The sequence below is a fragment of the Mauremys mutica genome, chromosome 6 (assembly GCF_020497125.1).
Source record: "Mauremys mutica isolate MM-2020 ecotype Southern chromosome 6, ASM2049712v1, whole genome shotgun sequence".
NCBI lineage: Eukaryota > Metazoa > Chordata > Testudines > Geoemydidae > Mauremys > Mauremys mutica.
In genome coordinates, this window is record NC_059077.1 from 73,954,947 (window position 1) to 73,970,655 (window position 15,709).

At 39.0% G+C, this 15,709-nt stretch overlaps 1 protein-coding gene across 1 annotated transcript in view; it reads left to right on the forward strand.

Moving 5' to 3' along the window:
* PRDM6 (PR/SET domain 6) overlaps positions 1-15,709 on the forward strand; it is a 128,956-nt gene that overhangs the window by 37,283 nt on the left and 75,964 nt on the right. Inside the window, exon 5 of the mRNA XM_045021735.1 lies at positions 11,218-11,525. Within this exon, the coding sequence (XP_044877670.1) occupies positions 11,218-11,525 (308 nt within the window). The remainder of the gene's footprint in view (positions 1-11,217; positions 11,526-15,709) is intronic.

The following is a 15,709-nucleotide window of genomic DNA, read 5'->3' on the forward strand; positions in this document are numbered from 1 at the left end:
GCTTAGGGAAATGAATTCAGAATGCAGATAAACAACACAGCAATTCACTGTGAAGTGGTTCCTTTTGTTTCTCTTACTTGGTTCCTATATGGAAAGCCAAAGTTTGCAGGACATGATTCTGATCTCTTTTACAATAAATCAATTACTCAGCTGCGCTTGGCAGGCGAAAAGTTTTCATTTGAAGGGCTGTGGAGAACTTCCTCCCCTCCCCCCATCTCACCTTGGAATATCATTTACCTTTCAGAGCTTGTTAACATCAATCACACCTTGCTAGCTTATTTTTATTTCTATTGAAAAGTGTGACATAGTAATCTAATATGACACGTTTGTTTTCAAAAGTATAAATGTCCTGTACCGGATTGGATGTCAAACCCAATTTTGTACATGGGATTTGATAGGCACTTAATCCTGTTATCACCGCAATTATTTTTTTTTATTTTTTGGAGGTAGACCCAAATTATTAAACAGTCTTTGTTGATTTCTAGAAGTTGTTTACACCTACTGTTTGTCGCATTCATAAATATTAAATATACCTTCAATGGCCTCAATAGATACTATTAATTAAAACGTTAATACTTTCTCAAAGTATTGACTAGATTGACCCATCACAATTATTAACAATAACATACATTTCGTCTCTATGTAAGTAGAACGCTCTAAGATATCTTCATCTCGTATGTTTTCTGCATTGTTCCTAAAAGACTGCTTCTTAAAATACTTTGAACTTTTGTTTTAGATAGCCTGTTAAAAATACTCCAAAACTCCACAACAACCCATAAACACATACAAAAGTAAAATGTGGGTTTGTTTAATTTCATTTCAAAGACTGACTTGTTTCCAAAGTTGCCATGAAATGGCACTCTGTTGTGAATTAATTAAATTACATTGATATTAATACTCTTAAAGAGTATGAGGGAAGTTGGTACAAGTTTAGTTCCTTCTTTGCCTTGCAAATGTTTCTGTTTTGGATAGCGGTTTAGTTTTCAACGACTTTTGGGCTTCAATTTTACTCTGTAGCCAAAAGAGTTAGAGTATTTTCTACTCTCCAGTGCAGAAAACCTGATCTCATAAATTACATGCACTTAATGGAATTTGAAATGCACTTTTAATCGCCAACCAAACTACTCAGACAATACATGTTTAACTTCTCAGAGCAGCTCTGTAAATCTACAAGATAAAGGTTTTAAAAAGAGAAAGAAAGATAAAGTGATTTGGAAGGAACATTTTTAAGGAGTGAGTGGAATAAATAGCACGCTGCAGAGTAGCTGGTGAAGTCTGCAGAGTTTCTTTCCAATCACAGCATTAAAAGTGGATTTGATAAAGAATACATCGATCACGAAGGACGTTTGTAAAATGTTCATCTTGTGCCTGAATAGCTTTCACCGTGTGAAAGCAAGGGAGAAATGCTACAAGAATTATTACATTTTGCAGGTCTTCAGTAAACGCATTGTCATTTAACTTGTTTAGTAGGCAACTTTTCCTGGAAATTATTATTATTATTTATTATTATTATTTATTACTTAATAAGAAATGTTAAGACTTAGATATGTTTGCTCTGTGATTTTGGGCAATATGTTTACAAAAGGGAGATAATACATACTTTATATAGAAATTACAATAATATGCTCTTCACTTAAGGCACAATTCAAAAAGAAAACTGATCAGAACTGGGATAGCTGGTACATACATCATATAACGTGAAATAAAATGTACAGAAATCATAGTACTGTGATCTTTGGTAGAACTGGTTTTCAACTAGCTTCACTACTTCCTTAATTCAGTGTACTGTAGGTGGTTCTCTGAGGGGAAGGAGAGTAGTTTGTGGATGAGGTGAGAGGTGATTGATTTTAATTTGAGTTCTAGCTCCAAATAAATCTACCGAAGTTCCAAGACTGGCAAAGAGTCACTTGAAAAGCACAGAAGTTGCAATGCTGTTTTTGTTCCTTTTTGTAAGAGTTCTGTGCCCGAAAGATAGCAACAGATTGAGGGCCCGATCTGTTGAAGTAAGTGGATAGTATAACAGAGTAGGGACTGCGGGATCGGGCCTTAATATATGCAGAGGTTTCGAAGTACACATTTTCGGGGTTAGGCGTAGGAACCTTACTAACAGATATTTCTTGGATTTAGTTTTGTTTGCTCTTCTTCTTAAAAATACTGTGAAATTATAGGTCCTTGTAGTCAGTATTTCTTCTCCAAATGATACTTTAAACATCCTTTCCCCCAACAGGGAAGGATAAACTTCTCCGCCTTAGAGGAATCACAGTTTGGATTAACATCTTTAGGGGCCTCTTTTATCGGGGGTAGCCCTGTTAGTCTGTATCGACAAGACTATTATTATTGCGCAGCAGAAAAGAGACTGGTTCAAACTTTTCTCCTGACCTAGATGCTTTGCAAATAAAACCTCCCGTTTAATATTAATATTGTGGCACAAATCTACAAAAGACCTACAGTGATGATGAATTCCAAATTCACATGCACCACTAGCTCAACAGCTCGCATGTTGTGGCTAATAAATACATAAATTAAATAAATAATACAAAGTTGCCAATTGCGTCTTGCGCTTTGACAGCATTTAAACTCTATTATAATGTAAGGTTCACATTTTATTTCTTGGATTTAAAATATTTTACGGAGAATTATACAATATGGACGATCACGAAGGTGATAGTAGTTTTGACCGTTTTGGTTAGTAAAGTTAATACGTCTTTTCAAAATGCGTATTATTTACCCTATAATAGTAAAAAAAAAATAACAAATACTAAAAATCTTAAGTTATCCTACATATTATGCTGTTCAATTATGCTAGTCAATTAATATCCTATCATCACTCATTTATATGGACTGTTATGACGTTAAAGATAGATGCGAAAAAGTTACTCGCAAACACATGCGTCGATTTTCAAACATCAGTTGAAAATTGTTGCATTTTTTTAAACGAATCCACAAGGATTGGTGGGCTAAATGTCTGTTGTTGTTTTTTCTCAAATTGAGTTATTTTGAGTTAGAAAATCACAATTATCAAACTAGTTAGGGGCCAAACCTGCATTACTCCCATTGAAGGAAACGGGATTCCATTAAAATCAACGGTAATATTGCCTGAGTAAGAGAGACGCGCTTGCGGACAGTTTTCTGAGTAGCTCTTTATCTAAAAGGAGCAGAATTATTAGGGTGGGGGGTTATGAAGGAGGGGATACATATAGGAGGGGATGAGGTCCTGGGCTGGGTATTTGAATACCAAGTTTCAGTGTGGGGAAAAGTTGAGCTGCCCTAAGTACAGCCGTCCCTTGCTCCTGGGACTAGGCTTTCATAATGGAAAGGCTGAGTCCTCTATCTTAATTGTAAAGCACCAACCTGCCTCTGTAATAAATATGCTGTGTAAAACGAATGGGTCACATAAACCAGCGGTCTGCGCGCCTCGTACTCTTCGATTTCCAGCATTCAGGGAAGTGAATCAGTGTGGGGAATATTTGCATTTTTGCAGATTGCTGGTAACATGTATGGTTTAGCTATTTTACACCATTGGTTACCCAGCACCCTTAAACATAGCAGATAGCCATATATTAGATTGAGGTTAGAGAAGGTGGTGACTGTTTATTTAAGGTGATAAAATGGTCCATCAGCAGTAATCTCCATCGATATGTGCCACAAGGAGATGAAGGATGAGGGGACAAGCCACAATTAATTGCCCTATAGTTTTGTTGAAGAGAGTAGAGCCAGTGCAGACCGAGCTTCGATCTCCTCTCCTAGAGCCCATTCATCATCTCTACATTGTATATGGGGGTCTCTGAGGTGCAGGGGGTGGCAAGGTTTATCTACACACAATATTCTCCTAACCTTCTGATACCTGACACTGAAATTTAATTCCTTCATACACTCGGTCGAAGACGGAGAACATCAAAATCCTTCTCCCCGCCCCCGCCCATCGCCCCGACCACCGTTTTATTTCCGCAGGTGAGGATTTTCCAGCAAAAACTGAGAAACCCGTACCTCATCCCGCGCTGTTCTGCATACAGGAGTCACCTGCTTCCCCTCCCCCTAAAGAATCAGTGAGGCGGAGTGTGACTTTCTGATCTCTCTCTGGTCATACAGCGAAGCAATTCACCCCCCAGTGGAAACTACCTTCCGCTTTGGTCTGTGCCTGATGTTTATAGGGGCAAAGCTGTTCCCTCTGGGTGAGATGGGGAGGGAGTGATTGAGGGTCTTGCTCTTGCAGGTTTGAGAGAAGGGTCTTGGGGATTGTGCAAAGAAAAAAACAATGCACATGCTTTTAAAGATCTATCAATCAATCAATCACCTAGCCACGCGGCCGTAAGTGTGCCCCAATGCAGGATAACTCCCCCGGTGCATTGCGCTAACTTCATGGATCCCGGGGGGCATGTTCACTCCATAATCCCATTGGAAAGGGAGGCAGCTAAGCCTTCGCCTTGTTCCCGTCCCCGGAGGACGGATGGAGCCGCACGCAGCCCGGGGAAGCCCAGGAGCGGGAGAGATGGCGCTGTCCGCAAAGTGCCTCCGCAGCAGCAGCGCGTGCCCTGCCTGGTGGCACCTGCTGCCGAGCCCGCGTGCCCGGGCGGCCCCGCGCGCGGAGGCGACAGGCTGCACCGAACGGCCCCCGCCCCGGGCTGCAGGCAGGAGGGCTGAGCCGGCTGCCAAACCGCCAAGCGAGGGCAATGGAGTTATAGGGAGCTGTAGCCATGGGGAGAAGACAACACCAGGGCGACGGAGAAGTGGGAGTGATAAAGCAGAGCCCCCTCCCTCCCCCTTGCGGAGCGCACTGGCCTGCATTAAACTTTGCCTGAGTGTAGCGACTTCTGCTAAGGCCAAGCCTTGTTTCAGGTGCAGAGAAAGAGCGAGAGGAGAGCAGCAAGGAACCCCTCCCCCCCCCCCCCCGCGCTTTGCTGCTGATGCCACTGTTACCTGTGTGGTCTCTCTGGGACACCACGGGCGGGACTTTAAAATCAGGTGGATTTTTATTCCAGAGAGAATAATGGTGTGAATCCAAGTTCAACAGGCTTGAAAGAAAAACCCCACACCTCAAAGGGGAGAATTTCCATCTGGTCAAAATCTGACCTCTTAGGAGATTCTAGAGAAGGTAAAAAAATGGTCAAATTTCCCAGCCAGTGACCAATCAGTCCCCTCCCTCCCACTAATGGCTGAGCTATGGTGGTAACCTCTAAGGAAGCAGGAAAGCCAATCTAAAAAATTCTAGCTTGTAAATGCATGTGAAATATGCTTTACCTGTCTTAGTGCTGTCTTCTTTGTTGTTGCATATAGTTCTAGTCATGGGCATATATAAATATTGATAGGAGACTTAGTTTAATACAAATACTACTACTAGTAGTAGTACTTCTGCTAATAATAATTAATAATTTATAAAATAATTTGGCACATAATCACAGAAAATTAGCCAATATGGTGACAAGAAAAAATGGGCAAAAGAGAAGGAAAAGCGATCATCCCCTGTCAATGAGGAGAGCAAAATGCTCTTTGGGATGGGTTTGGTTTTGGGTTTTTTGCACAAGAGGATCTCCAAGCAATTTACACATTGTGATGAATTTATCTTGATAACACCCCTATGAAGTAGGGACATATTAGTTCTGGTTTACCAATGAGGAAACTGAGACACAGGGAGATTAAGTGGTTTACCTAAGGTCACATAAAAGGTCTTTAGCAGTCAGGAAACCAAAGTGCTGGTCTCCTGACTCCCAGTTTAGGCCCTTAACCACTAAGACCAACCTTCCTCTTAAGATGTGTATATTATCTGTGTACACAGAGAGATAGGGTTAGTATATGATTTATATTTATACGTTGGCAATAACATTTGAAATGATGGGCAATTATACTAGATACAAGCAGACTCCTAGTGAATCATGAAGCACAAGGTCAAAGGCCAAACTTCTTCAATACAAGCAAACTGCAGGTATCCAGCATAACTGCACCTTTGAAACACATTATTGCTGAGATGAAATTTATTTTCTTTCATTTATTGTTACAGCTGGTTATTTGGTTTATACCATTATGTTGGTTTCTACATGCACCGTCAAGAACTTTCTTCATCCATTTGGCTTTCATTTTATAATAATAATAATAAGTGGAGATATACCAATTGCCTAGAACTGGAAGGGACCTTGAAAGGTCATTGCATCCAGCCCCCTGCCTTCACTAGCAGGACCAATTTTTGCCCCAGACGGCCTCCTCAAGGATTGAACTCACAACCCTGGGTTTTAGGAGGCCAATGCTCATGTGGCTGTTATGCAAATTAATGTGCTTTGAGGGTGTGCTTGTGTCTTTTGGAGGAAATGGTGTGTTCTTTCATTTTGCTTGCGTCTGAGATTTGTATATGTATGTGAGTGGAGTTATATTGGAGACTTTATGGTGTATTCATTTAATGGCAGTTTTTGTAGGGGGCAGAATAAATGATAAAAATATTGCACTCCTCCCCAAAGAGCCATAGCAAGCAACTCTACAAATAGATCATTTAAGTTTTTTGCCTTGCTCCATCCTTATTCCTCCCATCAACAGAGTTTGGGGATACAGAGTGAGAAACTGTGAGCTCTCTCCAGAGAGTCTGGCTGCATTCTCATTCTCATTCAGCATTCTCAGGAAGGTAGCGCTGAATTTTACCAGGAGACACCCAGTTTTGGCTGCACTCTCCCATGCTTCATCCATTTCCATCAAATCTCTGTTTTCTACTGTCATCTCCTTCAGGCTTTCTTCCTGAATTAGGGTCTGATCAGTAGTCAGTTGATGTAAATGGAAATATTTCCATTCACTTCAATGAGCTTTAGATGAGGCCTGTAGTGTTCATTACCATTTGGATTCATTAGGGCCAAAAAGTGGGACTTGTGTAGTGGTATGCTACTTACTGCACTGGGTGGCAGCCCTTCTGAAAAGCTCAGGACTTCTGTACCATTTACAGAAAGACCAGCAAATCCCTTCTGTGTTCACTTTGCACATAGTTTTTTTGGGGGAAACTACAGTAGAATCCTCATACTTCAGGGTGTAAGTTGGTCACAAGTGGGGGATAGAAGAAAATTTCCCATTGGTATATTATCAAACAATATGTCCACTATATTTCACCTTGTTCTGATGTATCCAGCAAGTGACTACTTTGTGAGACAGGATTCTGGTCTAGATGGACCAATAGGCTGTTACAGATCAGCAATTCTCATGTTCTAGAAATTAAGCTTCCTCATCTTCTCCCCCACTGGTCACTTGAAATTAAGGACTTTTTTCCTCCTCTGAGATGAAGGACTCCACCATTCATTATGGGCTGTCTTTAGCTAGAAGGACCAAGTGAGCAGGATGGACTGAAAAATATGGTGCTTCAGAGTCTCCCGAGAATCATCAGACAAAAATAAGAGGCACAAAAAAGGAAAGGGCAAGTACAATAGATATGTCCCCTAAGCAAGGGAAAATATGTATTCAAGGGCTTCCACTTCTTATAATCCACTTGCTTGGATTGTATTTTAATTAAATAAAGTTCTCCAAAGTTACATATTTTTAAGCATTTAAAGCATGAATGATTCAGATCTTGCTTAGCATTAATGACAGACTTATGATGCACTGCCAACACTCCTCCCTTTTACACCAGATTCTCTAGCCAGCCCATTTTCAGAAAATATCCAGCTTTTCAGTCTTTCAGCCTTAACAGTAATGAAAGGGAAGAAGTACATCAGGAAGAGAAGATTCTGCAGATGCCAAACATCACCTATTACTGTTCCCTGGGGGTAGATGGTGGAAAGGGAACAGCAGTACCCTTTGCTTGCTGGTGGAAGAGAATCTTCTCCTGGGGCCAAGTGACAGTGACATGGCATCCATTTATATTTTTCTTCAAATTCCCAACCTCTGTTTCTTGGAGATAGAGAGTGCTAAAAGGTTGTTTTCATGTTACTAATCCACATCTATAGTCAAACACACAATATAATGCATAAAACAGGGGAGGTGCTAAAAGAGGTGTGTGTGTGTATGTGTGTAAAAGATTTTCATGCTACTAATCCATATCTATAGTCAAATACAAAATGTAGTACATAAATCGGGAGGTTCTAAAAGGTGTGTGTGCACACGTGCATGTGAAAAATGATGTGTACCTGGTGGCAGGGTACAGGGAGCTGATACTGGAGTTACCTGGACAGAGGCAAGAAGATGCCTTGGCTTCATTTATTCAAGTTGTTTGCAGACATTGTGTCTCCAAGAGGACCATTAATAACCAGGATGCTGGGAGAAGGTTACACATCTAAATGATCATCTAGTAGGGTACAAATTATTCATAGTTCAAGGGTCTGCTCTGGGTGCTAACTGAGATCTTGGTTAGCCATCTTTTCCTTAAATCCTGAGACTTTCTTATAGAATTTTTTTTTGTAGATTACAATATGAAAAATCAGATTTTTTTAAAAAGAGTACTTAATTGACAGTTGTGTCTTTTTTGCCATTTGGGGGCCTGGTCCAGTATACTTGCATGTATCAAATTCCAGTTGCAATGTAAATTTTGATATGCAAGAAATGCAGGATTGGGGTCATCATAATCATTCCTTGACCCTTAGGTTTGTGGGGGAAGGAGGAGATAGGATGTTGTGATATTTTTCTCTACTTTCCATGTTTGAAAATACAAACATGGATTTGCTAAGCTTTATTATCTAGATATGTGTTTGTTTTGGGGAATTGGTATGGAGAGTGTTTGCTACATAATATCCTCTCTCAAGACTAGTAAGTAACAAATTCTAAATTTTCTGTGAGAAAGAGAGACAATGAATTTATCTGATACAATGAGACTTTTTTTGTATATTATATATTTTCCTGTAAACTTTTACCTTTTTATTAAAAATAAAAAGGTAATTGACAAAAATCAGGTACAAATATTTTAGCTTACACACAGTTTTGGTAAGGGTTTTAAATGAGGTTTTATAAACAAATAAGTCATAATGATATATTGAAGTAAAACATGTTCTAATAAAAGAAACCCTGCATAATAACATTTTTATATTTATAAAGCTTATTTCACATCAGAGGATCTCAAAGTTCTTTAAAAATTCTGGGCCATATTTTGGCTGTGAGGAAATGAAAGGTGTGCAAATAGGCCCATAGGAGTAGTCAACATAGAAGAGGGAAATGAGCATCAGTAGCACAAACCATAGTTTGAAAAAGGTGCTGGGTAGGGAAGGGAGTGGTTGAGGGATGGATGTCTATGTGGCATCATCTCCTGGCATATCTGTGGGAAACTATTTGCCACTTTAATGCTGACTCTGTCAGAACTAACTCCTGTGGGTTCCTGCTTCATGCTGTCAAACCCTCTTGGGTGAGGGAGTGGCCTTAACATGGGTGGGGAAGAAATAGAAGCGTACATCAAGATTTCCACATGGATTTAGGGATATCTACACATTTTGAAAACCACTCTCTTTGCTCCCATTTATGGTCCTGCAAACCTCTCTTTCAGATTGCATGACGAATTAGGAATTTCATGAGATGAAACAAAGGGTTTCCTGTGCAATTCCACCTCCTCCCTGGGCTTCTTCCACAAGAGTTATGTGATACAGATTTCTCTCTCTATAGAATCACTTAACTGAAGCCACTTCTCTGTTGGAGGACAGCAGTGAACGGGCACTCGCATACTTGTAGGAGATATGAAATTTGCTTAAGGACACAGAGAAGCCCTCCAGGATTTTTTAGGGACAAATGTTCAAGGGTGTTTTAAACTAGCCTCCATTTGCCATTCACTAACTCTTGCAAGTTTCTCAGCTTATCATTTGCACGTGTTAGGACTTACATGTGGATAGTAGATGATAATGCTCAGAAATATGGGCAATTAGAAGTATGTGCAAGAATTTGTGAATGCACAAATAGAGACTGTATTTTGAAAATGTAGCCCTTAATGTCCATGCAGAGTAGACAGAAGGTTTTTTTTAAGGTCTCATCTGAAAGACTTCAACATAATAAATGCCATGGAACTACTCAATTCATCTACCTTGGAAAGAAGAACGATTGAGTCAGTCCTGCTGGGATTTGAACCTGTGGTTCCAGGGAGTCTAGTTATTCCAAATCTGTGGGTTAGACCGCTAAACCTCAGGCCCTCTGGTGAATAGTTTGCATTATTTTTATAAGAATGCATGTGGCTAATGTAAAATTATTAGGGGAAGAGCCATTAATTGCTATGTAGTATAATTACTGCTTTTTGTTTGTATTTCTGGAATAGAGTCATATAAAAACTTTAATTGTGCTAGAAGATGTAAAATGTGACGAGGACAGTAACATAGTTCAATAGATTTATTATTACATTAACTCAATATATCTCCAGAGAAATGGATTTTCTGAGCATGAAACATTTTCCTGGAAGTCGAGCATTCGTGGCATATGTAGAAATGTGTAATGGAAACACTTTTCCAAAATTTTCTCCCAGACAGATCTTCCCAAAATATAGAACCATCATTAATAGTGGTAGTTAGTGTAATCAGTATTTTAACACAGTGGTCTTTTTGTGAGGAACCGGTTGCATCACCAAACATGGTCTTATTATCCTCATCTGATATAGTAGACATTAAACATGTATTATTGTACAATAAAACAATGTTCTTAAAGTTGTTTTGTGGTATCCAGGAAAGGTCAGATTGAACTGTAAGAAAGCAAGTGAATAAGATTTCATAAATATAATTTACCATTGAGAGTTTTCCTTTATATCTTTGTATTAAATAAGCATACATGCATACACATGGTAATATGGAACTAGAGCTAATATTTTATAAGAAATAAGGATCAAATTAAATTCCATTCCAATAACTCCCCTGAACTGAGCTGTGGCAAGATGAAGGCGGGGGAGAGGGCTTCAAAAATCATCAATGAGATATAAAATGTCTCATTGAAGCATGTTACTAAATACTTAGTCACAAGAGGCAGATGCTTTAAAACAGCTTTTGTATTAATCAAAAAACCTAATCTTAGAAACTCTGTCCCAGTGAGTGAGGCTTGGCAGGTCAATGAACACATTGTGCTTGCAGAATGTCTGCAGAGCTTCTGCTGAGGTTCTCGCATTTCTCTTTTAAGGGTTTTGGTGAGGTTAAGAGAAGGGAGTAAGCAACATGCAATAGTGTGTGTGTGTGTGTGTGTTTAGATGTCTTTAAATGGGTAAAAAGGTGGAGGAATGTATGTGTCCTTATCTGTGGTGGAGATGATGGTAGTAGCCTGATAACACCAAGTTAATTACTCTTTTTCCTGTTTGCCTCACAGGATGTGACATGTGTGCTGATAATCGCAATGGTGAGTGCCCCATGCATGGGCCACTTCACTCTCTGCGCCGCCTAGTGGGCACTAGTAGTGCTGCAGCCGCAGCACCTCCACCTGAGATCCCTGAATGGCTCAGGGATCTCCCCCGGGAAGTGTGTCTGTGTACCAGCACTGTGCCTGGTCTGGCCTATGGCATCTGCGCTGCTCAGAGGATCCAGCAGGGCACCTGGATTGGGCCTTTCCAGGGAGTTGTCCTTCTGCCAGAGAAGGTTCAAACGGGCGCCATCAGGAACACTCAGCACCTCTGGGAAGTAAGTAATCTTCTTTCTGTTCCTTATAGAAGTCTGATTTTCTCAAAGTCTATATCAAATGTCATTGTATGTAGGATATACAGTTTAGTTCCTTTGTACATAATGGCTAGATTGATCTGACCCCAAAGCCTCCACAATGGATTTAAATGTGTAATCAGTAATATATGCCTGAAAGACTTGCCCACACTTTCTGCACCTGAGGATACCATTGGCAAACTAATGGGAACCTTAGAACTGCACCTAGTTTGCATAAAAAAGGGGCATATTGCTGCACATTCTCTTATCTTTAATATGGAGATATGGCCTGAGGCGGCCATAGTCCCAACATACAGTGCTTCTTTCATCTTTATCCAAGTGGCTGCAGCCCAGGGAGATGACTGGTGCCAATATGTGTTGCTCCATCTTGATTTGAGTGGATGGCACTCAGTTTGAGATCGCACATTGCATGCTCAGACCAGTCATCTTTGTGGCCTGGAAATGTGATGGGACTCAGTTCCTGTTTTTTACACTCCCATTTTAGAGATGACGGTAATCACCAACACTTAGAACTCTGGGCCACATTTGTGCTAGTGTGCTTAGTTCTGACCATCTTTCCTGTGGTACTGTAGGGAGCATCCTTGCTCAGAATCCAGGTTTAGTTTTTTGTTTGGCAATTCCTTCTTAGTAGCTATCCTCTTGAAAGGAGGAATGCAATGCTATTATGCAGTAGATTTGGAAGCTTGGTGTAGTTCGGATGAATGTTGGCTGTAGATTCCAGGTTGGTTTAAGAAATCATAAAATCTATATTGGACTTGGTCTTACGGGCACTTCCCCAGTCACTATTCTGCTATAACTCAGGATTTGCCGGCGCAGCACCCTTTGAGGAATGCCTATTTTCAGAAGTTTAACATTCAGCTGTACAAATGATCTTCAGGTTGAAAGCTAGCATCTGTATTATGCTGGCCAGGAAGCTATAATTTTTACACAGATGATAAATGATTGTGTCGAGCAGTTTTGCATTTTGGTAAGTTAGTTTAAAAAAGAAAAGAAAACAAAGTGTGCTGATTTTAGACAGAGCTTTAACAATAAACAGCTAACAAAAGTATCCTCTTCCCTCCCTCATCATGTCCCAGTATTTATTGAATTAAGTGTTTATTATAAAAAGAGGAATGGCATTCTGACCTCCCTATCCTTTTGCCATTCATTTCTCCTTAATTCATAACATAATTTCTGGGGTATTTTTGTCCCTTGAATTTTAAAAACAGTTTTGTTTTGTGCTGGAAAATGTCAGGCCTGATTCTGTAAGTCCTCTGTGGAAAGAATTCCCACTGAAATCAAGGGGCGTGACATCTGAGGAGAGTTGGTAGGATTGTGTCATTCGTCCAGAAGAGGAGGAAGTATTTGCGAAATCAGTGGCTCCAACCCTGCACCTAAACGAGCAAAATCATCATTGTTAACTTGCTGAGATAGTGACATTAGAGAAGTGTTTGCTGGTTAGGGACCTGATCTAAAGCCCACTGAAGAGAATGTGAGTCTTTCCATTGACTTCAGTGAGCGCTGCATTAGTCTCCAAGTGTATTTTCAACTGTCATAGGATTTTTACTAGATGTTTGGTATTATGGATTCAAACATGCAGATATGTACTGTACTCATTCACAGCAGACCTGCAAGCTCTTTGAGTCGGGGCCGTCATTTTGTTATGTGTTTGTACAGCAACTAGCATTATCATAGATGACTTGGGTTCCTGAACGCTACCACGATACAAATAAATAATTATAAACCCAAGGCCCTTTTCTACAGTTCTTACAAAACCTGCCATTGAGGCCACTAAGAGTTTCACATAAAAGCTGAAAGATCAGCCTCAACAAGTTTTAAAATGCATTGGGTGAAATTCTGGCTCTATTGAAATCAATGGGAGTTTTGCCAATGACTTCAGTGGAGTCAGAATTTCACCTATTTTGCATATTGGGCCAGATCCTGTTCCAGTTGAAGTAAATTGCAAAACTCCTATTGACTTTTATGGGAGCACATTTAGGCACATTATTCATACTCATTTATAGAGCATACACTGTAATGTTGCAACAGGACTTGATACTATTTCTGACATAGTATTTGTGGTTTATATTGTCTTAAACTGAAGAATATGAAATAATAAAATTTAGGGGTCAGATTTTCAACTTCTGTTAATCATCACAGTTCAAGTGAAGTCACTAGAATTAAGATATTTTACACAAGTTGAGATTTCAGCCCTATATATTTACATAATTAATTTTTTTCCAATATTTTGATTCTTTAGTTAGACTCCAGTCACTTTTTATGTAAGTTAAGTTTTAAATATTGACAACTTTTTTCAAGGTGACCATTTTTTAGCCTAATTTCAAGTTCACTTAAATATTGTGGTTTTGGAAGGTCAACTGAAACGTGTGTGTTACTTGTGTCCTCTGATAGAGACAGTGACAAGATACAGTGTGGGGAGGGAAACAGAGAGGAAAAGGAAAAATATTTAGTGAAAACCAGAGAGCAATGGGAGGCGTAGGGAGGGGAGAGCAGAAAGCAGAACAGAAAAAAAGGTTAATGAAAAATAAATACTGTACCGATGTAAATCTCAAATACTGTCCAGTTACGAGGATCACCTGAGCTTTGTGCTGGTTTGTTCTTCTATCCCAAGCACATTGTGCAGGCTTCCTTTATGGCAGAAAAATGATGTGTGTTTTTAATTGAACAATCTTGGAAAGAAAAATAGGTTGGGGCGGGGAGACTTATGAACTCAGACTATTTCTGCAAATGCAAAAAGAAAATGCAAGGATCACAAAACCTCCAAATTTTGGCCATTCTTCGTTTATTTTGACCCTCAAAATGGTAGTTTTTATTTTCTGAATACTGATGTTTACTAAAGAACAAATATAGCAAAGGAACGAGACTAGGAGGAGATTGCAGTTTTACAAAGTGATTTCTGTGAATAAATATAATGTGTTTGAATAATCTATATACTTTTAGTATATCTCATAAAATAAAATGTAGATAAAATCAGATAATAAAAATTAAAGGATCATCATTGTCTTTTTATAAAAACATGGCTATAATTAATTCCCTTCCATCTCCCTTTTAAAATCAGATTCAAATGTAAAAGTGACTACAGATGAATATTCAATATTAAAGTCCTGATGGATCTTAGTGAGGTAAATATCCTTTTTTTTTCAGTAATCTAAATAGATTTCTAATCTTTTTTTCTCCTGGCATTGCAAAGTTAAGTTGATGGATTTTTGTTTCAATTTACAGCTCTTTATTGTTTTCAGTGTGTGCTAAATAAACTGAAGAGCTTTTCCAAAAACTATTAAGCATAGATACAGATTTGGTGCTTTTTTATTTCCTTTGCTGTGGCAAACATCAGAATCGTTGCATTTGACGTATGGTTCAAAACCATGGAAATATTTTTTGGTCTGTCTGCATGAGTGCTCTCACAATGCGGTCAGTGTTTACTTTATATGTAATCCATATAGCTCAATGTACAGCAATTCAGAGTAAATTAAATACCATTCCATTACCTCACAACGTGTCTTGACACCTATGGGTGTTCATGGGAAATTATAGAGTTCTTTAGCAATTAGTCAAGATAATTTTTTATAGCCTACAGTAAGATCAGATCTTCAGAAAGCCAAAAATATTAGTCATTTTGGTTGTGGTTGTTTTTTTTCCCTCTCCACATTTCCCCCTCCTCCCCCCGCCCTTTGGCCCACTTCAATCTAGATACAATAAACTCTGATTTGTTTAAAAGGAAAACAGTACTGAGTGTATTAAGTAAACATTCTCTTTGGTAATACAGGCATTTATTCCAACAGTACTTGATAACTTTTCTGATCTTTTTTTTCATTTTGAAGTAATGGGAACAATCCTCTTCTAATGTTATTGAAAAGAAAACAGAGACTTTCTCAGCAATTAGGTCTTATTGATGAGAATGAGATAATTTTCCCTTAATGTGTTTTCTAATAAAGAAGTGAAAAGGCACACTTGATTCTAACATATATGAAAACATTATCTCAATTATTAATGTGTCCTTATTCCCTAGAGATAAATTAATCTAGTTGCACATGGTTTCCCCTTTCTGTTTAACATCAGAATTTAATAAGACTAGACTTAAGGAATGCATATGGGATACACTTAAAATTCTATTGGAATAAAATACAGAAGTTTTAGTAGTTAAAGTT